Source organism: Muntiacus reevesi, chromosome 1 (assembly GCF_963930625.1).
Source record: "Muntiacus reevesi chromosome 1, mMunRee1.1, whole genome shotgun sequence".
In the NCBI taxonomy this organism is placed as follows: domain Eukaryota; kingdom Metazoa; phylum Chordata; class Mammalia; order Artiodactyla; family Cervidae; genus Muntiacus; species Muntiacus reevesi.
The window spans coordinates 250,849,304-250,871,997 of record NC_089249.1 but is presented as its reverse complement, the minus strand read 5'-3'; the positions used below and the strand labels follow the sequence as shown (position 1 = coordinate 250,871,997).

The 22,694-nt window shown below is 35.8% G+C and overlaps 1 protein-coding gene across 7 annotated transcripts in view; it reads right to left on the bottom strand.

Annotated features, from left to right (window-relative positions):
- Window positions 1-22,694, bottom strand: part of GABRG2 (gamma-aminobutyric acid type A receptor subunit gamma2) — a 116,953-nt gene that overhangs the window by 86,331 nt on the left and 7,928 nt on the right. For 5 of the 7 annotated variants that reach the window (XM_065936491.1, XM_065936497.1, XM_065936504.1 and 2 more), the window contains exons 2-3: window positions 1,793-1,944; window positions 60-127 (exon numbers count right to left, since the gene is read on the bottom strand). In XM_065936491.1, the coding sequence (XP_065792563.1) occupies window positions 60-127; window positions 1,793-1,944 (220 nt within the window). Of the gene's footprint in view, window positions 1-59; window positions 128-1,792; window positions 1,945-22,694 lie in introns of those variants that run through there. The other 2 variants (XM_065936515.1, XM_065936528.1) reach the window with 2 other exon arrangements.

The window sequence follows — 22,694 nt, the reverse complement described above, 5'->3', positions numbered from 1 at the left end:
TTCCATGGTAACACACTACCTCTCTAGTTTGTTAATGAAATAAACAATTAGAAACTTACCATATTGATAGCGTTCACTGGACCAATGCTATTCACATACATGTCTGTGTGAATTAATGTTGGTTTCACTGTAAAGAGAACCATTGAAATATATGCATATGAAGAGGCATAATGTTTTAACGCTTTAGTCCTTGTTATTCTAGAAATATTTATTTTGCTACATTAGAAGTGATTTATTCACAGCTAATGTGGAGTTAGTGACTAATTCACTACATTTAGCTATTTGCTTTCAAAGAAATGTTTCCTTTTAAACACATTAAGGCATTAACTAAGCATAGCACAGTTTTGAAACTGATTTTCTTTTTAAGACTATATAAAAATGAATAAGTAAGAAAATACTGCACAGATTTTCCTCTTCTTCAGATATTATGACTTTTATTATTTTTTTCTTAAATCTCTTGAATCGATTTGGGCATTGTAACCTGACATGCCCCATATAGAAAAATAACTATTGTGTAACTATTGTGTAACCTAGAGAATAAACTGCATTAGAAATATGAAGTAGACATAAAAAGCAACAAGTATTATGAATTGTTATTGAAATATTGCTCCCTGTTGATTCCTTTTATGACCACTTTATCCTCATTCACCTCTAGCCAACACAAAATCAATCTTCCTCAATGATTTAATGAATTCCGTGACTCATCAAATGAGAAACCATATGGAAACCCAATACACACCTATTTGTCAAAGAGGACTGATAGTAAGAATCATGTAGTATTACATCCATGGTCTAATGAATGCACTCCATTTTCATTTAATATTTAATGAACAAGGATTCATAACATCATTCTGGGCTTCAATTCAATAAGTACATCTCTCTCATCTTTATCCATTTTCCTTGAAGTGCCACGCTCTATTTCTCTGTGGGGGATTGGACTCTTCACCTATATCCTTGCCTTCACATTAGTGAGGCTACTTCTCAGACTCTGAACTTTGAGCTTAACCATTTGATTCACACTAGTTAATAATATATGGACAAAGGTGAGTGTGCTAGCTCTAATTCCAAGCATTAACCCTTATGAGCTTCTATTTTTCTCTCTTGCTCTTTGCTATCATCATGAGAAGGATACTCCTAGCTAGTCTGCTGGTCCCAGGAGGGGAATGAGAATAAAGCTTTCTTAAATGAGCAGCCTCAACCTGGCTGACCTTAGATTAGGCCACCCCCAGCAAAGTGCTGAATAAATGCTTATTACTCTATACCTCTGAGATTTTGTGCTTGTTCCACAGCTATAGGTAATCAGTATGTCTTTCCTTTCTTTTTTTAATTACTTTTGATTGGAGTACATTGATTTCCAATGTGGTGTTAGTTTCTGCTGTTTCACCAAGTGCATCAGTTATACATACAAATACATCTACTCTTTTCTTAGATTCTGTTCTCAATTAGGTCATTACAGATTGAGTAGAGATCCCTATGCTATACAGTAGGTGTGTACTTGGTTTTGGTGTTACTTCATAAAGAAGCTGTCACTTTTTTTTTTCTCTATAGTCTCTCAGTCTAGGAAATTTTAAATTCCTATTTCTCAAGTTAGCTTGAAAATCATCTTTCTTCATTTTGAACTTATCAATGCATCATCTACTCCCAGACTTGAATGCAGTTTATTCATTATTTTTACATTGAGTAAAAGTATCATTTATATCCTTCTATTTAATGAAAGAGACTGATGCTTTCTTCTAATGTGGTAGGCCTCTTCATTTGTATAAAACCCACATCACAAGAGGCTTTAACATACCTCCTATATCAGGTCGAAGTTTATTATCGTATCCTTCCAGGAGGTTGTTTAAGATGACTGTGACATCACCCTCTGGAACTTTTGGAGTCAAGACCCATGTTTTGTTAGAAGCATAATCTTCATAGTCATCATCAGATTTTTGTCTAGTGAGGCTAAGGAAAAAAAAATATTGATCAAGAATCACACAGACTCCATCCAAGTTGACTTTTGGTCACAGACTGTTGGTGGAAAATGAGAAACAAAGCAGGATGGTGGGAATGTGTTACAATGGATTGCAGTGAAATTCTCAGCTGAGGTTTAGTCTAGCTCATTAAACTTCAGAGAGGTAGATTAAAATCTATTCAGGTGTACTCTGCGATTTTCCAGAATGCTCTGTCCTCCCATCTATAAATATACCATGCTTTAGCAGTTATCTTTGCCTTTTCCTAAGTTGATGTTCTTCTTGTCTACCTGCCCAACTTCACAAAGCACTTATTAAGAAAAAAATTAAAAGAATTTTGCTGAAAGCAATGCTTAAATGATCATAATCTAGTCTAGGCGTTCAGGCACAAGGTCTACTTCTTTCTCCTTTGAGAAGTTAACTGGTTCCAACCTATTAATGAAAGTAAGAGACTGATAATTAGATTCACTCCCACAGTCCACCAGACAAAGCTCTTCCTCCTCAACTGAACTACTAAAGAGAGCTTCAGCCTTGCTGCGTTTTCTGCCTCCGGGGTGTGTGTATATGTACTTTTCTCCCCTCACTTGCACTAAAAGCAAGCGTGGTTCATTTATCTTTGATTGCTAGGAACCTGGTCCTATGAAGAAAGATGTAGCTGTAGACTTTAAAACACTCTTTATTATAGTATTAGAGTATTAAGTTCCTAAGCTGGAAATTCATACTGATGGTTAAGGTACTATTTATATGATCATAGAAATCAAATTATCTATTTTGAATGATCAAAAAGTGACATAGTATTCTGTGATTCAGTTTTCTATGCCAAAACCTGTCAGAAAACCCACAACTGAACCCGAAGCTAAGGCTGATTTTGGAAGGATACTGAAATTCCTATAATTTGCCTCCCTCCCTGCCCCAAACTCCATCCCGCCACCCCCGGTACACACATACACATAAGATGATCATAGTTTCCAGACCTAGTGGGAATGCAAAACCTTGCCATTTTCATTTTCATCAATACTCAGTAAATATTGGTTACTTTTGATGTTTATGGTGAAATTAAAAATTATAAAATACGTTCTCATACCAATCCTTATCTTCAGTTTATTTTCTTAAAGATATGGTAAGAATGAATCTTGTCAGAAATCAAATCACTGTCACATTACCCTGAATATACATCATATTCTCAAACCATGTATTATATTCAACTGTCAATATAGATATATAGGTGTATATATATATATATATATATACAGATATATATTTGTATGTATAGACAGATAGATGACTAAAGATGGTAAGCTGATTTTGTGATTAATTTGGTTTGAGAATGAGGATGGGAGATGAAGTTTTAAAAGTAATCACTGGCATGGATCAACTTAGTAAGTAAGTAATCTTTTTATCCCTTCAAAGCTTTACAATAGGACACATAAAAACTGATTCACACACTTGCATGAAACCTAACATAGCCAATCTTAAATCTTGCACTTCAGTTAGCATAAGAACTTAAACAAAATTTGAATTTCATAGATCACCCACAGAGGGTATGTGTGAGGGGCTGGACAAAGCTTCAACCCACACTCAAAACTACTTCAGTGCAGGCAGAGATCAGTTGTCTGCAAGGAAAATTCCTCTTAAGCCTCAATTCATCATTTCTCTAGAGCACTGATGAACCCTGTGTAATAGAGTTCTAATCCTATGACCTGAATCTTACTAGTTTAAGAAGGAAAAAAAAGTTATCTGATAAAGAAAATTTCAAATCCCTCTCATAACTCATTGAGAAAAGAATGTAGTTGACCCACTGGATGTTGGATGTCATCATTATGAAATTTTATCACTGTTTAATTTGTTCAGGCAGAAGTGCCTTTTCAAAAGAATCTCAACCTCTTGCTTCCTTTCCCCTGAAGCTTCTCTCTCTCCCTCCTTCTTTCCTCTCTGAAAAAAAATGTACCCTATCAAAGTTTCTTCAAGGAAAGGAAATACATATTAAATAGCTATGTTTATTCACAGTACTTACTCATACTAGCAAATAAATAATCCAAGTATGACAGTGCTATGTTACCTTTATTACTATTTTCTGGAAAACCAGGAGGAAAAATACATTAAGTGAAAAGAAAAGGGATACTTCTTTAAAGGAATACTACTTTCTAGAATTTCACCTAGTAATTCTCCTAGAGTCATCATCTGTTGGATGCCAAAATAGTAGTCAAATAATTATCTCAGGTAAAAGTGTCAGTGACAGATTTGGGCATACTGTGGTATGCCTACTTAGCCACAAAGAGGTAAAGTGGAGTAGAGAAATCAAGAGCATATACTCAGGAGTTAGAAAGTACCAGGTCTGACTTCTGGCTTCATATCTTGCCTGTCACTTACTCTTCTATGACCTTGGGCAAATGATTTAATCTTGCTAAGCTTCACAAAGTTCTCATCTTTAAAATAGAGTTAATACTAGTATTCTAACACAATTTTTTGTGCAAGGTTAAGATAATGCTTGCTTCCCTGGTTGTTTGGACAGTAAAGAATCTGCCTGCATTTCAGGAGACCCAGGATCACTCTTTGGGTTGGGAAGATCCCCTGGAGAAGGAAATGGTAACCCACTCCAGTATTCTTGCCTGGAGAATCCTATGGACAGAGGAGTCTGGTGGGCTACAGTCCATGGGGTCTCAAAGAGTTGGACACAACTGAGTGACTAACACTTCCAAGCTAATGCTTATTAAGTACTTAGCACAGAACCTGACACATAGCCCTGAAAGTAGATTTATATAAAAAGTTTCAACCTCATAACTAAAACCTGAATCTTCAGACACTGTTTCCAGGCTTTAATCTAACATGGGCTGAGAAGAACTAAAAACAGATGTTATCCAGGAAGAAAAATAATGAACCCCTACATTATAAATAAATGAAGTTTTTATTCTTTAGTGTGTTCCCAGCTGAGGTCTAAATTAATGGAGCTGATGAATAATCTGGGATTGTTTCCAGATTTGTTTAAAAAAAAAAAAAAGAAGAACCTCTCTCATTCAAAATTGGCTGTTTCTCCAGAATTCTCTGGAGTCAAGGCCTCCTCACTTATAGATGGGAGCTCTAGTAGTAATGACAATTAGATAAGGCACTCTGTGGAACTGTGAACTCCATGAAAAAGCCTGGGCAGAAATAGATTGATAATGATGTGAGAAAACTGATCAACAGTTGCGTGGGCTGAGAGCAAACTTGAACTTCTGGCTAAAGGCACCTACCTAAATGTAATGGCCTACGGAAGTGATTATTTCTTCTTGTACTCTTTATAAACTAAGTATAATCTTCCAGAGGAAAAGGACTGAAATTAACATTACTCTTAACTTACCATAATGAAAAACATTTTGTTGTTGTTGTCTGAGTGATAAGTCCTAAAAGACAGTGCCAGAAAAGGTTGTGAAGTTTTCATCTTTGAAAACTTTAAAAAAAAACCTGTTAGAAAGCCATCCAATCAAGAGCTTTGGACCAACAGCATGAGAATTTCCTGGGAAATTTATAGAGAAGTAGAACCCTGGGCCAACCTGCACTCTTGAATCAGAATCTTTATTTTAACAGGATCTTCAAATGGTTCGTATGCATATTAAAAGTTGAGAATGTCAGTCACAGAGTGAACCAGGGGTGCTTACCCTTGAGTGTTTGTGTGTATATGTGTGTGTGTATGTGTATGGTGTGTTGAGGTAGGCTCTATAAAAAAGCACAGATTTCCAACTTCCTACTTCAGCTTTTCTGACTGAAATTCTCTGTTATAAATTAGAATATTACTTTTGATTTTCATCTTTACAGTTACATGCATGATTTGAATGTAATGAGTTCATATTTATAATGAGAAAAATCAGTTTAAGAAAAAAAGTGACAAAAATATAAATAGTGAAGAGATGAGAGGTTGCTCTCAATTAGACAGTAGATGTAAATATCTGATTGTTGGTACATATTTTGGATACTTGACACTGTGAAGATAATCATGAAATTTATACACTTTTAAATTTTAATCCAAGTACTTCATATTTTCACAGATTCAATAAAGCTCTCAGTTTTGTAGGAAGAAAAATCTAGTCATTGTACTTTCTTAGGGCCGTATAACAGCACACGTTTGGATGAGAAACAATAAAAACATTTGCCTTCTCCCTTGGGTATCTTTACATCCATTGGTATTTGGCATGATAAATACAGGGTATATATTTTTCTTTCTCTGCCTAAAATCTCTTCCCTCCACCTCCCAAAGTGGAGCATGGCTTATTCCTTATAAGCTTTCAATTTTGAACACAAAAATCACCTTCTCAGTATCAGTAGAGGTCATTCCTTATTGTTTTCTCTGCCCCTATCATCCACCTGATCCTTCATATCTTCTCATCAATCCTTCGACTGCTTCATAGCATTTGTCAAAATGTGTATTTACTGATTTGCACATTGCCTGTTTCCACTACTAAACTACAAATTCCACGAGTGCATATGGAATTCATAATTAATTGGGTGGAGAGGGAGGTGGGAGGGGGGATTGGGATGGGGAATACGTGTAGCTCTATGGCTGATTCATATCAATGTATGACAAAACCCACTGAAAAAAATAAAAATAAAAAAGCAAAAAAAAAAAATTAATGAATAGCAATAACACCAGTTTTTAAAAAATCAAACTTCACTGTAACAAAACAGCCAAATAAAAAATACAATATCTTTTATTTTCAAAAAAAAAAAAATTATGAAAAGAATCATTTTTTTCTGACTAGTTTTCCTAAGGTAAATAATACCAGCAATGGCTACTGTTATGTATTCACCATGTTCTACACATAAACTTTAAGGACTTCACATACATTCTCCCACTTTTACCTTTAAAACCCTGAAGCTCCTATAAATATCTCCATTTTACAGATGAAGAAGGACAGTGATATTTGCCAATAGTCATTTGGTTTGCCAAAACCAAAATGTTTAACCATTATACTGCAAGGGTTTGAGAAAGGAAATGGGGCCAAAGAATCTGCGATTTTACACTTATCAGACAGTAAGATCATCTCAAACAAACGGTTGCTCAAGCTCACTTTCCCTTAGGCCAATAAATCCGTTTATGCCTGAGTTCAATAAGAGTATGGCACCTTCAGCACAAAGTTAATAACATTCAAATCTCATAAACTTTCCATTGCAGATACCAATGATGTGATCTTCTCACACTGAGGAATAAAAGTGGAGCTCCTAATTTAACTTAATGGATGTGATCAACTTACTCTCTCAAGTTCTTTCATGACTTGAAAAGCAGTGCATGCTGCAGTGGTAAGGCATGTGTATTTCAAAGACTGCCTCTAGCTACTGCAAAAGGTGGGCCTTGGTATAAAGTGTAGGAGCAGCTATGCTAGGTAAGTATATATCCTCAGGGGGTCGAGGGGACTTAGAATCTGATCATAGGAGGAGGAGACTTCATTCTGTACCTCCCTGGAGGATGAGGGATTCTTGAGAAACACTGTGGTTTAGTGAGAAGGAGAACCGGGCACAAACTGCTCTTTTACATGCGGTCTTCAGTGGCCAGTGGAATTCTGTATCTCCTAGGAGAACATGTGAGAGCCTGTGCAGAACCTTCAGGAAGGGTGCTCTGTGCACAGGTGTGTACGCGAGTGTATACATGCATAGAGGCTAGAGTAAGGGTAGGGGTGTATCTCAGGATCAATTCTGATGAATTGTTCTACTTACAGTGACGCCCTGTTAGCTCATACCATGCTCAATTTTTTGATAATTAGGTCAGTAGCTGTTGGTAAGTGTGTTTATTTGACTAAGTCAACTATCAGATGTATATACTCCAGTGCACAAAATGCAAACTATTTATTAACAATTGCTGAAGACCCATATCAAATAAATGTCTGAGGGGTTTTATTAGCAAAGATGAATTTTATTGCAAGTATCAGAATATTTGGTCTTCCCAGGTGACTCAGTGGTAAAGAAGCCATCTGCCAAGCAGGAGATGCAGGCTCAATCCCTGGGTCAGGGAGATCCGCAGGAGAAGGAAATGGCAACCCACTCCAGCAGTCTTGTCTGGGAAATTTCATGGAGAGAGGAGCCTGATGGGCTACAGTCCATGGGGTCACAAAGAGTTGTAAACAACTTAGTGACTAAATAGCAAACAGCATCAGAATATTCAGACTAAATAAGGAAGGATATATAATTTTAAACCTAGTGTAGTATAAGCTTCCTGGTGCTTCAATTCAGCTTCTCATCTATGCATTTAACAACTTGGATTTTTTCTGTCTTGTCCTTCTGTCCTCCATGGTATCAGCTTCATCCCAAAGATGGCTTAATTATATGATCAGAACTGAAATGAAAGTCGCTCAGTCATGTCTGACTCTTTGCGACCCCATGGACTATACAGTCCATGGGATTCTCCAGGCCAGAACGCTGGAGTGGGTAGCCTTTCCCTCCTCCAGGGGATCTTCCCAACCCAGGGATCGAACCCAGGTCTCCCACATTGCAGGCAGATTCTTTACCAGCAGAGCCACAAGGAAAGACTGTATGGTCAGAAGATGCTAACAAAATCCTCTCTATGCTTCCTTATTTACATCCATGAAAAGAGATAAACTCTTCTAGATGTTTAGTTTTCTAAAAGTCCCTAGAAGTTTGCATTTTGTGAATCACTAGCCTGAGTACATATGAATTCATACATAAGAAACCAAATCTATAGCTAGAGGATGGGACTACGTTCATTATTTTGGTGTAATTATTTATCCTACCACTAGTATCAAAGATGAAATCGTCATCCCCAATGACATATGGAATTCAGAAACCAAATGAAAATTGGGATATTTAAGATAAGGAGAGAAAATGTGGAGAAGACAACCATGGCATAGCATTCACTAGGAACAGAAGGTGTAAACAGGAACAAAAAAAGTCCATGTCAGGTCATATTCGAGGCTTATTACTAAAGTCCATTTTCTTTGGGTTAGCCCCCTCACTGTGGTTTGCTGTTGTTGTTTGTTTGTTAAATAAAAGTGAGAGAATATGGACCAGCTAGGGCTCATGCACAGCTGAAAGGAAAACATTTTGGCATTATCTGCTAATGATGAACACATGTGTATCCTATTACCCAGAAAGTTCATTACTCAATTTAATCCAAAAAGAAATGCATAATGTATCTAGTACAAGACATGGATAAGAATGTACATAGCTGCATTATTGATAATAGAAATTCATATAACTTAAATAAATAGCAGAATGCACAAATAAAATATGGCACATTTACATAGTGAAGTGTTATACAATACAAATTAGTGAACTGCTGCTATGTGCAGCAAAACAAATCTGAAAAATTTAGCAGTCTCACAAGCACAGCAAAACCATAACTCTCTGCGGAACAACCATAGCTGAAAAGGACTGGAAACTATCATGGTGCTTTTCAGGTCTACTATATCCTTCTGCTTTCCTGTATATTCATTCTATTAATTTTTGAGGGTCTGATATTGAAACTCCAACTAAAATTTTTAATTTATCTATTTAAAAAGTAAGTACTATAGTGGAACTATATGTAACTTTGTTCTGTATTTTCCAAGTCTCATGTGAATGTATTATTATACTATCATAGTTTAAAAAAGAAAAAAGACTAAATCCTACCAGAAAAGATCTTCTCCAACTAAAGACATAAAGAAAGAACCATAGTGAGATGGGTAGGAGCGGTGGACTCACAATTTAATTAGATCCACAAATTGGAAAATAATTGTATTGTGGAGATTCTTCCACAGGAGTGAGTTATGAGCCCCGAGTCAGGTTCCACAATCTGGTGTTCTGGTAGATGGAAGACAAGCCCAACAGAGCATGTGGCTTTGAAGGGCAAGGGGGCTTAACTGCAGGAGCCTCCCAGGAGTAAGGAAAACTAGAGTTCACTCTAACGGTGCACTCAAAAACCTCATGCACACTGGAACCCAAGGGCAAGACAAGTAATTTGTTAGGAGCATGGGCCAGACCTAACCTGGTCTTGGAAAGTCTCCTGGTGTGAGCTTTGGGGACACAGAGGCTGGCATCAGATGGACTGCAGAAACACAGCAGCTGCCGTATCAGCTCATCACTACCAAGACCTGGCTCTACCCAGAAGCCTGTGGGTGCCAGTGCTGGGATGCCCCAAGCCAACTAACAGGGCAGGAACATGGCCCCACCCACCAGCAGACAGGCTGCCTAAAGTCTAAATAGCCCAGCAGCATCTGAACAAAGCTGGGCCTGGCAGCCAACCAGACTAAGGACCAACTAAGCCTACCAGACCATCCACATAGTCAGATGCCACAGCAGAAGGACCCCAGGAGACCTCTTAGGGGAAACTCCTAAAGTATATAGCTTGGGTGACCAGAGGGGATTGCTCTGCTGGGACTCACAGCATTTCTCCAAGGTCAAGAAACTGAACTATTCTACCACAGACATAAAAATACAAACAGCAACTTAGACAAAATAAGGCAACAGACAAAGGAACAGGATAAAACCCCAGAAAAACTAAGTGAAATAGAGACAGGCATTCTATTAGAGAAAGAGTTCAGAAAAATGATCTAAAGATGATCAAAGAACTCAGGAGAAGAATGGATACAGAGAGTGAGAAGTTATACGTTTTTAACAAAGAGAAAATATGAAGAAAAACTAAAGAGATGAAGACTACAATAACTAAAATGAAAAATACACTAGAAGGAAAAACAATATTCTCACATTCTTGCTTGTGTACACTTTGCTGCAAATAGGAAGCCATCTTCAAAATCTGAATTATTTGCACAAAACTCATCCTGTACAGTATACACCAATGGAGAATTTTTAGAAGGCAGTTAGCTGACGTGGAGCTCCAAGTATGTTGCTCTTATGCACTAAAAATTTTTCTACAAGGTGGCAGAACTTAAACACTTTACTTGCATTGTTATTGGACTATGACAACATGGTGATAAATGAGGCCAACACAACTTTGGGGGTCACTCACCCTCACTCTAGAAACACATGTGAAGTTTGCTTTTCTTGCTATTTTCTGACTACTGACATCCAAAACCAATTTTAACCACAGAAGACAGCAAACTATAAACTTAATATCAGAGAAGAATATAATTATTTACCCTAAAAAATAGTTTAAGAAAGAAATACTCTGAATTTCTTCATTTATATGATGAGAGTCATTCATAGGAATGTAAAATGTCCAGCCTACACTGAATGTCTGATACTGGATACAGACCAATTGTTCTTACTCTGGCAGCATGTTAAAATTACCTAGAGGGCTTAAAAAAATAACAGTGCTGAAAGCTTAATGCTTAAGATACTAATTTAATTAGACTAGGATGAGATGGCAACAATGATATTCACCAACTCTAAGGTGCAGCCCGGATGAAGAGCTACTGCAAGAGTGTGACAGAGCTACTTGGACTTCCTTTTCTAAATCAACAGCATGTTGGTAACTGCTCGTAAGCAGATCAAATAAATGCCACTTACTACAGTGTTTCAAGGTATACTGAAAATTCAAATTAGCATCATTTTGAACCAAGATCCTATGTCTTATTAAGATCACTTTATATTAGGGCTTCCCAAAGTCTGAGACCCTAGCTGATAGTACCCAAATATGACACATTTTAAGTGTCCTATATGCACAGTGTCAAAGACACTGAAATCTATAATTAGAAATTTTTCCTCATTTCAGTTTTTTACCTGCTCATTAAATCATATTAAAGACTAAGTCTCAGCTTATCTGTAATGCGTCTTTACCCACATTCTTCAGTTCGCTAACCTGCATTCTCAAGAGGAGCACCAACAAGCTTTACACCTCTGGTAGACAATACTGTATAATGAAAACTTGATAACATTGTTCTGGTTTCACTGTATTTACTTTACAGTTTTCTTCTATTATGAAAAATGAAACCCACTTCCTGGGTTTAATTACTTTTGTTAAGTTTATTAAATAAAATAGTTAGATTTAAGGGCTTCCTGATGGCGTGGGCTTCCCTGGTGTCTCATATGGTAAAGCATCACCTGCAATACCGGTGACTTGGGTTTGATCCCTGGGTTGGGAAGATCCTCTGGAGAGGGGCATGGAAACCCACTCCAGTATTCTTGTCTGGAGAATTCCATGGACAGAGGAGCCTGCTACAGTCCATGGGGTTGCAAGAGGAGGACATGAATTAGCGACTAAGCACAAGCACAAGTTAGATTTAAAAGACAATGGTTGATGAAAAACAGTAAGCAAAAAAAATAACCTAGTGTCACTGAAATGTGGCAAAAGTCACGAAGGTGGTGGAATTTGGAATATAATGCCTTGTAAATTTAGATTTCTCTATCCTTCAGTTAATCAGCCTGTATTTGAGAATCCTTTGTGCAAAGTACCATTGCAGATGGGAAGATGTGCAAAACACAATGCTGATATCAAAACACTGCTTATCTATTTTGGGAGACAAATACCTGAACAGCTAGGAAAGAAAATGCAACACTTAAATCACAGTGCAAGGCAATAATAGAAACATTGTCACATGGTATAATGTGACTGATCTCTGTCTGCCAGCACCACCAACTTGATATGAAGGTTATTTCTATCAACATGCCTCTGTAATCAGTTCCACATCTCCCTTTCTATGGTAAGAGTAATATTTTTCTCTAGAGCATAAGGTATTTGGGGGAACTGATAAACCATCTATTTCTGCTTTATTGACTATACCAAAGCCTTTGACTGTGTGGATACCAATAAAATGGAAAATTCTTCAAGAGATGGAAATACCAGACCACCTGACCTGCCTCTTGAGAAACCTGTATGCAGGTCAGGAAGCAACAGTTAGAACTGGACATGGAACAACAGACTGGTTCCAAATAGGAAAAGGAGTACGTCAAGGCTATATATTGTCACCCTGCTTATTTAACTTCTTTGCAGAGTACATCATGCGAAACGCTGGGCTGTATGAAGCACAAGCTGGAATCAAGATTGCCAGGAGAAATATCAATAACCTCAGATATGCAGATGACACCACCCTTATGGCAGAAAGTGAAGAACTAAAGAGCCTCTTAATGAAAGTGAAAGAGTAGAGTTAAAATGTTGGCTTAAAGCTCAACATTCAGAAAACAAAGATCATGGCATCCAGTCCCATCACTTCATGGGAAATAGATAGGGAAACAGTGGAAACAGTGGCAGATTTTATTTTGGGGGGCTCCAAAATCACTGCAGATGGTGATTGCAGCCATGAAATTAAAATACAGTTAACTCCTTGGAAGAAAAGTTATGACCAACCTAGACAGCATATTAAAAATCAGAGACATTATTTTGCCAACAAAGATCCGTCTAGTCAAGGTTATGGTTTTTCCAGTAGTCATGTATGGTTGTGAGCATTGGATTATGAAGAAAGCTGAGCACTGAAGAATTGATGCTTTTGAACTGTGATGTTGGAGAAGACTCTTGAGAGTCCCTTGGACTGCAAGGAGATCCAACCAGTCCATCCTAAAGGAGATCAGTCCTGAATGTTCATTGGAAGGACTGATGTTGAAGCTGAAACTCCAATACTCTGGCCACCTGATGCAAAGAGCTGACATTTAAAAAAAAAAAAAAAAAAAAAAACCCTGATATTGGGAAAGGTTGAAGGAGAGAGGAGAAGTGGACGACAGAAGATGAGATGGTTGGATGGCATCACCAACTCGATGGGCTTGAGTTTGAGTAAACTACGGGAGTTGATGATGGACAAGGAAGCCTGGCGTGCTGCATTCCATGGGGTCGCAAAGAGTCAGACACAACTGAGCGACTGAACTGAACTGATAAAACTTTTGCTTCCTCTTCTAGCAAAATAGAAGGCAATAAACATGAACACGCAAAGCTGTCCTCTTACTTACAAGGGGCAACAGGTGGATAGAAGAACTAATGTGTATTTTCTCATGGTCCCTGAACAAGAGGTCAAACAGTTCCAAAATAGTATACAGGTCCTGGAGAACCAGTTTATAAAAATGAAGCCTGGTTATATTGCATCCATTATCAACATGTATTCAGATATGTATTCAAATATACTGTAGATGTATGGAAAATTCATATTGCTATAGTTTATGTTATTCTGTCATGGCAAGAAATGAAATATTATCCTCATTTTGTTAATATACAGATGTTTGGAACTATGGAGCAAGTTTGTTTAGGGGACTGACTTAAATTTCATTTTCACATGGAAATTTTACCAATATGTATATATCTGAGTGACCATGAGTCTGGGAATTTTTCTTTAGAGAAAGAAATTTTTCTTTTTTTTCTTTTCTAAAATTGTCCTATAATCTTTTAAATTCAAGTCATGCAAATTTGAAATTTGTTCCTATGGTGTGACCACTTTTAGAAGACTATTCTTAAGTTTTAATTATTTGGCTCTTCCTAGATAAGCATTTTCTCAAAATCAATATGTTATCAATCACTTAAAAAGTTAATCAAGTTTTAGGTTTCAGTTTTGTTGTTAGTATTTTTCTTCCTCCCCTTCCCTCTCCTTCATTACATGAATAGTCCATTCTGTCTCTACTCCACATCATGTAAATTTACATAATTAAGAATTATGAATACTCCAGATCACAGAAGTTGTGTATTTATTCACTCATTTGTGATTATTCACAGGCATCATCTATGAGCTAAACACTATTCTCAGCACTTGGAAATATTACATTTTTTGCCTATGAAAATATAGTAGATATTGTTTTAAAAAGTTCCATGCTGGCAGTGAACATAGAAAGTCCAAAATTACTTTTGTTCTTAGAATTCTGGAACAATGTAAAAGAAATTCCCAGTGGAATTTGAAATATCACAGCTTCACCCAAAGCTTAAAGGTGTTTTAAATCAGCATGCTGGCTTTGTAGAGAAACTAAAAGTTTATATGATAGAAAAAAGGTCAATTTGTGTCATTTATATTTTTAGAAATTTAGATCCTTGTCACGCAATAGATTGACTGCTTTATCGCTGTCATTATAGGATAATGAATTCATATTGCAAAGAATATATGTCTTAAGGGAATAACTTACTGTCTTTTCTCAGTAGTGAATTTTTACCTTTTTCAAGAGATTGCAAACATATTGCACATATTAAAAAAGGAGCTCCCACAGAATCCATGCTTCTCCCTGCATTACCTCTATCATTATTCTATCCAGTCTTTCCAATATCCTCAGGTACATGGTCACAAGTAGAATCAAAGCAGATCATATAACCATTAAGAAATGTATCAACTCAGTCAAGAATGTATTCTCAAGTCAAATAAAGGAAAACACCATTTTGTCTGGAAAACCTGAGATGATCATATTTATGTAAGCATTTCTGAAAAAAAATTATCACATAAGTATAAAATCCATTATTCTAGAACATAAGTTTTCAATTCTTCCATGCAAATCAGAGTGAGGTTGCTCAGTAATGTTAGATATATGCTTAATCTTATACAAAATTGCCAAATTGCTCCCCGTTTTTATTTTTTTTGTCCCTCGTTTTTAATTCTCACCAGTAATGTATGAGAGTTCCATTCGGTCTACATACTTACCAACCCCTGGTCTTGTCAGTATTGGTTTTTACTCATTCTGGTCGGTGTGTAGTGTTAAAAACCACATTGTGGGTTTAGCTTTGCATTTATCTCAAGGTCATGTGGGACTTATTTTCATGTGCATATTGACACCACAGTAACTTAGCTGAATCTCAAAGGCAGCATGCTGAATCTACATATAGGACGTTCCTGAAAAGAAAACTGCAGTGATGAAGTACTAGTTGTTTCCAGGAGTTAAGAGTGGCGGAAGGATGTGGCTACAAGGGCTTACAGGAGGAACTTCTGTGGCTGCTGGTAGAACTGTTCAGTGGCCTGATTTGGGATACTGAATTATAAGAATTTACATGTGTGTTAAAATTCATACAGCTGTACACTGATGCAGGTCAGTTTGCTGTCTGTAGGTTAACTTAAAAATAAAACTATTATGCTGTAAAGTAAATCACTGAATTTTTCAAAATATTCTTTGACATGAGACTTTTGTGAAATTTCCTAAAGTATGAGGTGAGTCTAAGCACTAAAAAATCTCCTGGGGAAAAGGAAACTTTTTATTAATAAAATGGTAGTTTTTCTTTTTTCTATTTGATGTGTATATTTTTATATATCTTTCTTTTTTTAATCAAAAGATCTTTATTTTTTTTCATTTATTTTTATTAGTTGGAGGCTAATTACTTTACAATATTGTAGTGGGTTTTCTCATACATTGACATGAATCAGCCATGGATTTACATGTATTCCCCATCCCGATCCCCCCTCCCACCTCCCTCTCCACCCAAGCTCTAAGAAGTATTACCTTCTGTAGTTCTATTTTATGTAGATAAAGTTCAATAATATATTTTATGGAGAGGAATAAATGTACCTTTGTTAATGTTCCCTGTGAGAATCTGTTAAAATTTAAAAATCATTCAGGCCAATAACTGCTCTCCAGAAAACCTATTAATTTGGAATTAAACTATCTTTTCCATTTTTTAGATGCAACACATTTATCTTTATAAAAATGTATGTTTAAACACACAAGTTAAATATAATGTAATCATTTCATAGTGCCATAATTCTATGGCATTCATAATGATGCCAAAATAATACCATGTTTTAAGTAATTGATATAATAACAATTCAATAGTTTTATTTTTTTTCCTGCTAGGATTTTACAGTAAGATGTAAAGCAACACTATATATAATTCTAAGGAAGCTATAGGTAAACAGTTTAGTTAATTGTCAAGTAACTGAAATTTATTAGGCTAACTGCAACTCTCACCATTCCCCAAATCATAGAGGCACACTTCTTCCATAAGAACAAAACTGATGATATTATTATATGAAATATTTTCCTGAATTTAAAATATTCACTATGGCCATAAGACTGTACCATACAAAGTAGCCTGCTGCCTCCCAAGTCCTATATCATGACCTCTTCATCCATGATCACTGTCCTCTAGACATGTGGGCTATTTTTTATTTCTTGACCCACACCAAATTTTTCCTCTATCCAAGGCCCTTGAACCTGCTGCTACCTATGATAAGAAAGGGCTTCTCTTCAATCTTTTCATGGCTATTTTTTTTTAATATGCTTACAATCTCAACTTCTTATCCATTACTCAGATAAGACTTTCCTGCGTTTTCTAATATAGATTGTTTCTTTTTTCATCACATCACACCTTTTAGTTATGTAACATTTATCACAATTTGAAAAGTTGTTTATTTACTATCTGCCTGTTCCTAGATTGCAATGTCTAAGAGGATTAAGAAGATGTCTATTTTTCCATTTTAATCTCAATCCCTAGTACATTGCCAAACAAGTATTAGGAATGTAATAACTATTTATAGCAAGAAGGCAGGAGGCAAGGAGGAAATTTGTCTACTTTGCATTTATTTTCATTCTGCATTTAACATAATACTTGAGAGCTTGACTCTTTTTTATGTTCATTATATTGAAAACTAATATATGTGTAGATATATACACATAGGTGGTGGTTTTCCTGGTGCATACATTTGAGAAAATTTTAACTCTACACTTAAATTCTTAACAATTTACTGAATCTAAATTACATCTGTATTTAGGAAAATAATTGTTAGGAAAAAAGTTTCTCTGCTGTGTGGAGAATGAATCAGAAGGCAGCAAAACTGGCATCAGAAAAGTACATTAGATGGCTGATGCAGTAACCTAGGTGACAGATGGAGTTGAATTTTACCCTATTATCAGATCCATAAGGGACACACAAAAAATGAGGAATCAGTCAAAAACTTGAATAGAAAAATACAGCTCTCTCTTCTTCGCATATAGTTAAAGAAACTGTCTTCAGGAAGAAGTCCCATGTGTCAGCACATATTTCATTGTTATTGGGACCTAGTCCATGCATAATAGAAATTTTATTATATACAATGTTGATCTAAAATGAATTAACAATATGGTCATTCCAGAAACTTAGGGAGCTTTATTCAATTTTCTAATCTTATACAAATTAAGACAGGGGAATAGAGAATTACAGAATTTTTATCAAAAAACCCCTCTCCTGCACTTTCCCCAAGTTCAAAGTTTAATAGGGGTAGAGAGGCTACTTATGCCTCTTGGGATATCCCAGGAAATAAATAATGATCCTGTAGTAGTAAAAACAATAACAACAACATATAAGAGAAGTTTAGTACGTGTCATGTTCAATGTATTATGTCAATTACTACTCAAAATAAGCTTAGGAGGAATTATTATCGTCTTCGTTTTTATACAAAGAGACTAAGGATGACTGAAGTTAAGTAAATTTACTGAGGGTCATCAAATAGTGAGTGTCAAGGGTAGAAATATGAATACCTGTCAAGTGTAGGTCCGTAACTTATGCTCTTAAGGACTGTGCTATACTGTAGGACTTGGTTTTTTGTTTTGGTCACCAGCCATACCTGCTGAACTTAGGTGCTATGGAAAAGATGAAAAGATTTTTTTTAAAGAAGATAAATTTCAGGGAAAGGGAATATGCCATTATTATTATTTAATTAAACAGTAATTACTGAACATTTATTAGAAGCAAGGCACTTCTCTAAAAGTCTGGAGTATAGCAGTGGACAAAGTAGCATCTCTGTTCTCGTGCATCCTGGATTCTAGCTGAGTGAGACAGAAAGTAAAAAATTAAAATACTAAATCAGTAGGTGTCATAATACAAAAATTTTCTAATTACTGAAGACTGTAAATACTGAGCAAAGGGGAAACATAGAAGAGAACTGGAGTTATGAATATAGGATTGAGGGACATTTGCAATAGTGCGCTGAACGATCAGTGTAGGCGTTGAGAAGGCAATATTTGAGCAAAGATGTGAAGAAGGTGAATAAAGTAGTGGATATCAGGGAGGGAGAAATGAATCAAATAGGGAACATAATACTAAATATATTTTCTTAAATACTAAAAAAAAATGTTATCATAACAGAACTGAGAAAAAATGAGAAATGTTATACTCTCATTTAACACAAATGTGGTGGATTCCCAAGAAGAGGCAGAACTTGCTAAAGCAAAAACCAGTCCTGCACTCTTTTTCCTTCACCCAGTTTGGGATCATATAATGGAAGTTAAAAGATTGAATGAGAGAGCGGTTCTTGTGGAATAAGGTTATTGGCCTAAGTGCAGAAAGAGCTGCAGCAGTTTCATGTTCCCTCCTCACACTGACATATGTTCCACTTCTCCCTCAAGGCAAGTGAAAAGCAAAGTCAAGAAACTCACCCATAGATGTCTACCATTTAGCGAAGACTAACAGAGATAACTGCTATCTCTACCCAAAACAGAGAACTTGCATTATTTACTTCTTAATGCTATTTCAGCACAGCATAGACAGAGAATTCCTAGCAAAATTGGGCCTGTGGTCTCTATAATTTAAGCAGCCCAGGTGACTAATGTAGCTTGATTCTTTCCTGAAAAAGTCTAAAGAAGATAGGTTGGTTTGAACAATCCCTATAGTGAACCTGAGTCAGAAAAACACCATTACTTTCAGAAGCTGACAAGTAATTTTTCAGAGTCTGTTTTTCATTCATTCATTCTTCCTGAGCTAAATGGATGCCAGAAAAAGAGTCATGCTGGAATCATCTTGAAGAGACTGTTTATTAGAGCTTATAATCCAACTCTAGTAAGAAAATGCTAATAGAAAGTCAGAGTGGATATATTTTTGGAGTGGAACGAAGGACTGTAGTGAAGCATCAGGTCCCTACAGCATGACCCATGTCAGGGAACAGTGCAATTCTCAAGGTTCCCAGGGGGAGGAAGGAGGAGGGTTAGCTTCACGGAACCCATATAACTCCCGCATGAAAGAATGACTCTGCATGTAAGCATCTTCCACCCAGAAAGTACAGTAAGACCTTTCTGCAAATGTCACTGTCCTTCCTACCTCGATCCTAACCTTGGAAAAAGCCAAAAGCAGCATAATAAAAAGAGGAGGAGCCTTTAGAACATGATGTAATAGGTGGGCTGCAGAAATCTTAAGTCAGGCCTAATGAGAGAACAGAAAAAATTTTTTAAAAATTAAAAAAATAAAGTGAGAGATTGAAGGATCAATTTAGATGAATTTAATACCTGAAAATGAGACTACAATCTCTAAAATGGATGGAAAATTTTCACATTAGATATATATTGTCCAGATGTGGTGTCAGGGGCAGGGGGAGGGGTAGATTCAACAGATGATGTTTAAAAAGAAACACAATTTCTGGACCATAACTATTTAATTCCAGCATGCTCAATAAATCAGTTACAGAGAAATTCAACCATATTTTAAGTATAATTTCATAATAGAAGGCATACAATGAAAGATGTTTAAATTAATAACATAATCTAAACATGACTGTATTTCTGTTACCATTCACTCCCCCAATTATTAGGGGTGAACACACCTATCACAATATATCAATATCAATTAAATATCTTACAGATATAAAACAAATGGTGATTATAGGGTTAAGGGACTTCCCTGAGATAATTTAGTTTACAAATTATACCATACACAAAAATAAACTCAAAATGGATTAAAGACCTGAATGTAAGGCTGGACACTATAAAACTCTTAGAGGAAAACGTAGGCAGAACATTCTGACATAAACTGCAGCAATGTCTTTTTCAATCTATCTCCTAGAGTAATGAAGGAAAAAAACAAAACAAATGGGACCTAATTAAACTCAAAAGCTTTTGCATAGCAAAAAAAAAAACCATAAGCAAAACAAAAAGACAACCCATGAAATGGGAGAAAATATTTGCAAAGGATGCAACTGACGAGGGATTAATCTCCAAAATTTACAAACAGTTCATGCAGCTCAATATAAAAAAAAAAACAAAAACAAACAATCCAATTAAAATATAGACAGAAAACCTAAATAGATGTTTCTCCAAAGAAGACATACAGATGGCCAAGAGGCATGTGAAAAGATGCTCAACATTGCTAATTACTAGAGAAATGCAAATCAAAACTTTAATGAGGTACCACTTCACACCAGTCAGAATGGCCATCATCAAAATGTCTAACAATAAATGCTGGGGAGGGTGTGGAGAAAAGGGAACCATTCTACACTGTTGATGGGAATGTAAATTGGTTCAGCCATGACAGAAAACAGTATGGAGCTTCCTTAAAAAATTAAAAATAAAACTACCATATGACCTAGCAATCCCACTCCCGGACATGTGTATGGAGAAAAACTTGGTTTTAAAGGATGCATGCACCCCAGTGTTCCTTGCCACACTGTTTACAATAACAAAGACATGGAAGCAACAAAATGTTCATCAACAGATGAATGAGTAAAGATGATGTGGGACATATATACAATTGCATATTACTCAGATATTACAAAGAATGAAATAATGCTATTTACAGAAACATTGATGGACCTAGAGATTATCACACTAAGTGAAGTAACAGACATAGAAACATAAATATCATATGAAATTGCTTATATGCAGAAAGAAAGTGAAAGTCACTTAGTCATGTCCGACCCTTTGTGTCCCCATGGACTCTATATAGTCCTTGGAATTCTCCAGGCCAGAATACTTGAGTGGGTAACCTTTCCCTTCTCCAGGGGATCTTCCCAACCCAGGGATCGAACCCAGGTCTCCCGCATTGCAGGCAGATTCTTTACCAACTGAGTCACAAGGAAAGCCCAAGAATACTAGAGTGGGTAGCCTATCCCTTCTCCAGCAGATCTTCCTGACCTAGGAATCAAACCGGGGTCTCCTGAATTGCAGGCAAATTCTTTACCAACTGAGCTATGAGGGAAGCCCTTATGTGCAGAATCTGATGCAAATAAACTTATTTACACACCAAAAATAGATTCACAGATGTAGAAAATGAATTTACAATTACCAGGGTGGGAAAGGTCAAGGAGGTGATAGATTCGGAGTTTGGGATTGACACATACATACTGCTATATTTAAAATAGATAAACAACAAGGACCTACTGTATATAGCACAAGGAACTCTGCTAAATATTCTGTAATAACCTAAATGGGAAAAGGAATTGAGAAAGTATAGACACTTGTATATGTATAACTGAATCATTTTGTTGCACACTTGAAACTAATGTGGCATTGGTAATAAATGACACTCCAATATAAAGTAAAAATTTTTTTAAGTTCTAAAAATTAAAAACAAATTAAAAATTACCTTGATGTAGAATAAGCTAAGTGTCTAAATTTTTCTCATTTCTTATAATTTAACTAATGAAATAATGGGTTTATGAAGTTTATAAAGTAACTATTTAAGTAATTTAAGTAATTAATTAAATAATTGTTGATGAAGTTATGAAGAATAATCAATTTCAAATGTACACTTTTTTAAAATTTGGAAGTTTTTTCTGAAAATTATTAAGAACTAATTTTAAAAAAGCAAATGCAGGTGTTTATTAACAAAATTAAAGGGAGATAATTTGGTTAAATGATAATTTTTACCTGTAATTATAAAGATATTGCTATTGACTTTAAAAATCACCACTTTGAATATTCCTTCTAAGAACTACTATGGAAAATTAGTTTTCCATTAAAAATAAGAAATATATAATTACTATCTCAAATTATTACCACCACCAACCACCACTACCTCAAATTTAAAATGCCTTATTCTTCATTTTGAATTATTTAAGAGCATGTATTTACTCAATTTCTCTTATATAATATACATTTCATCAGATTAAAAAAGGCATTATCCAAAGTTGCAGGTTTGTGTGTACATGCATAAGTATAGGACACCAGGCTTTCAGAATGATGATTATTTTAAAGAAATTAAATATATACTTGCTTATTCTAAGACTAAGATAAAGGGAGGAGATGCTAGAT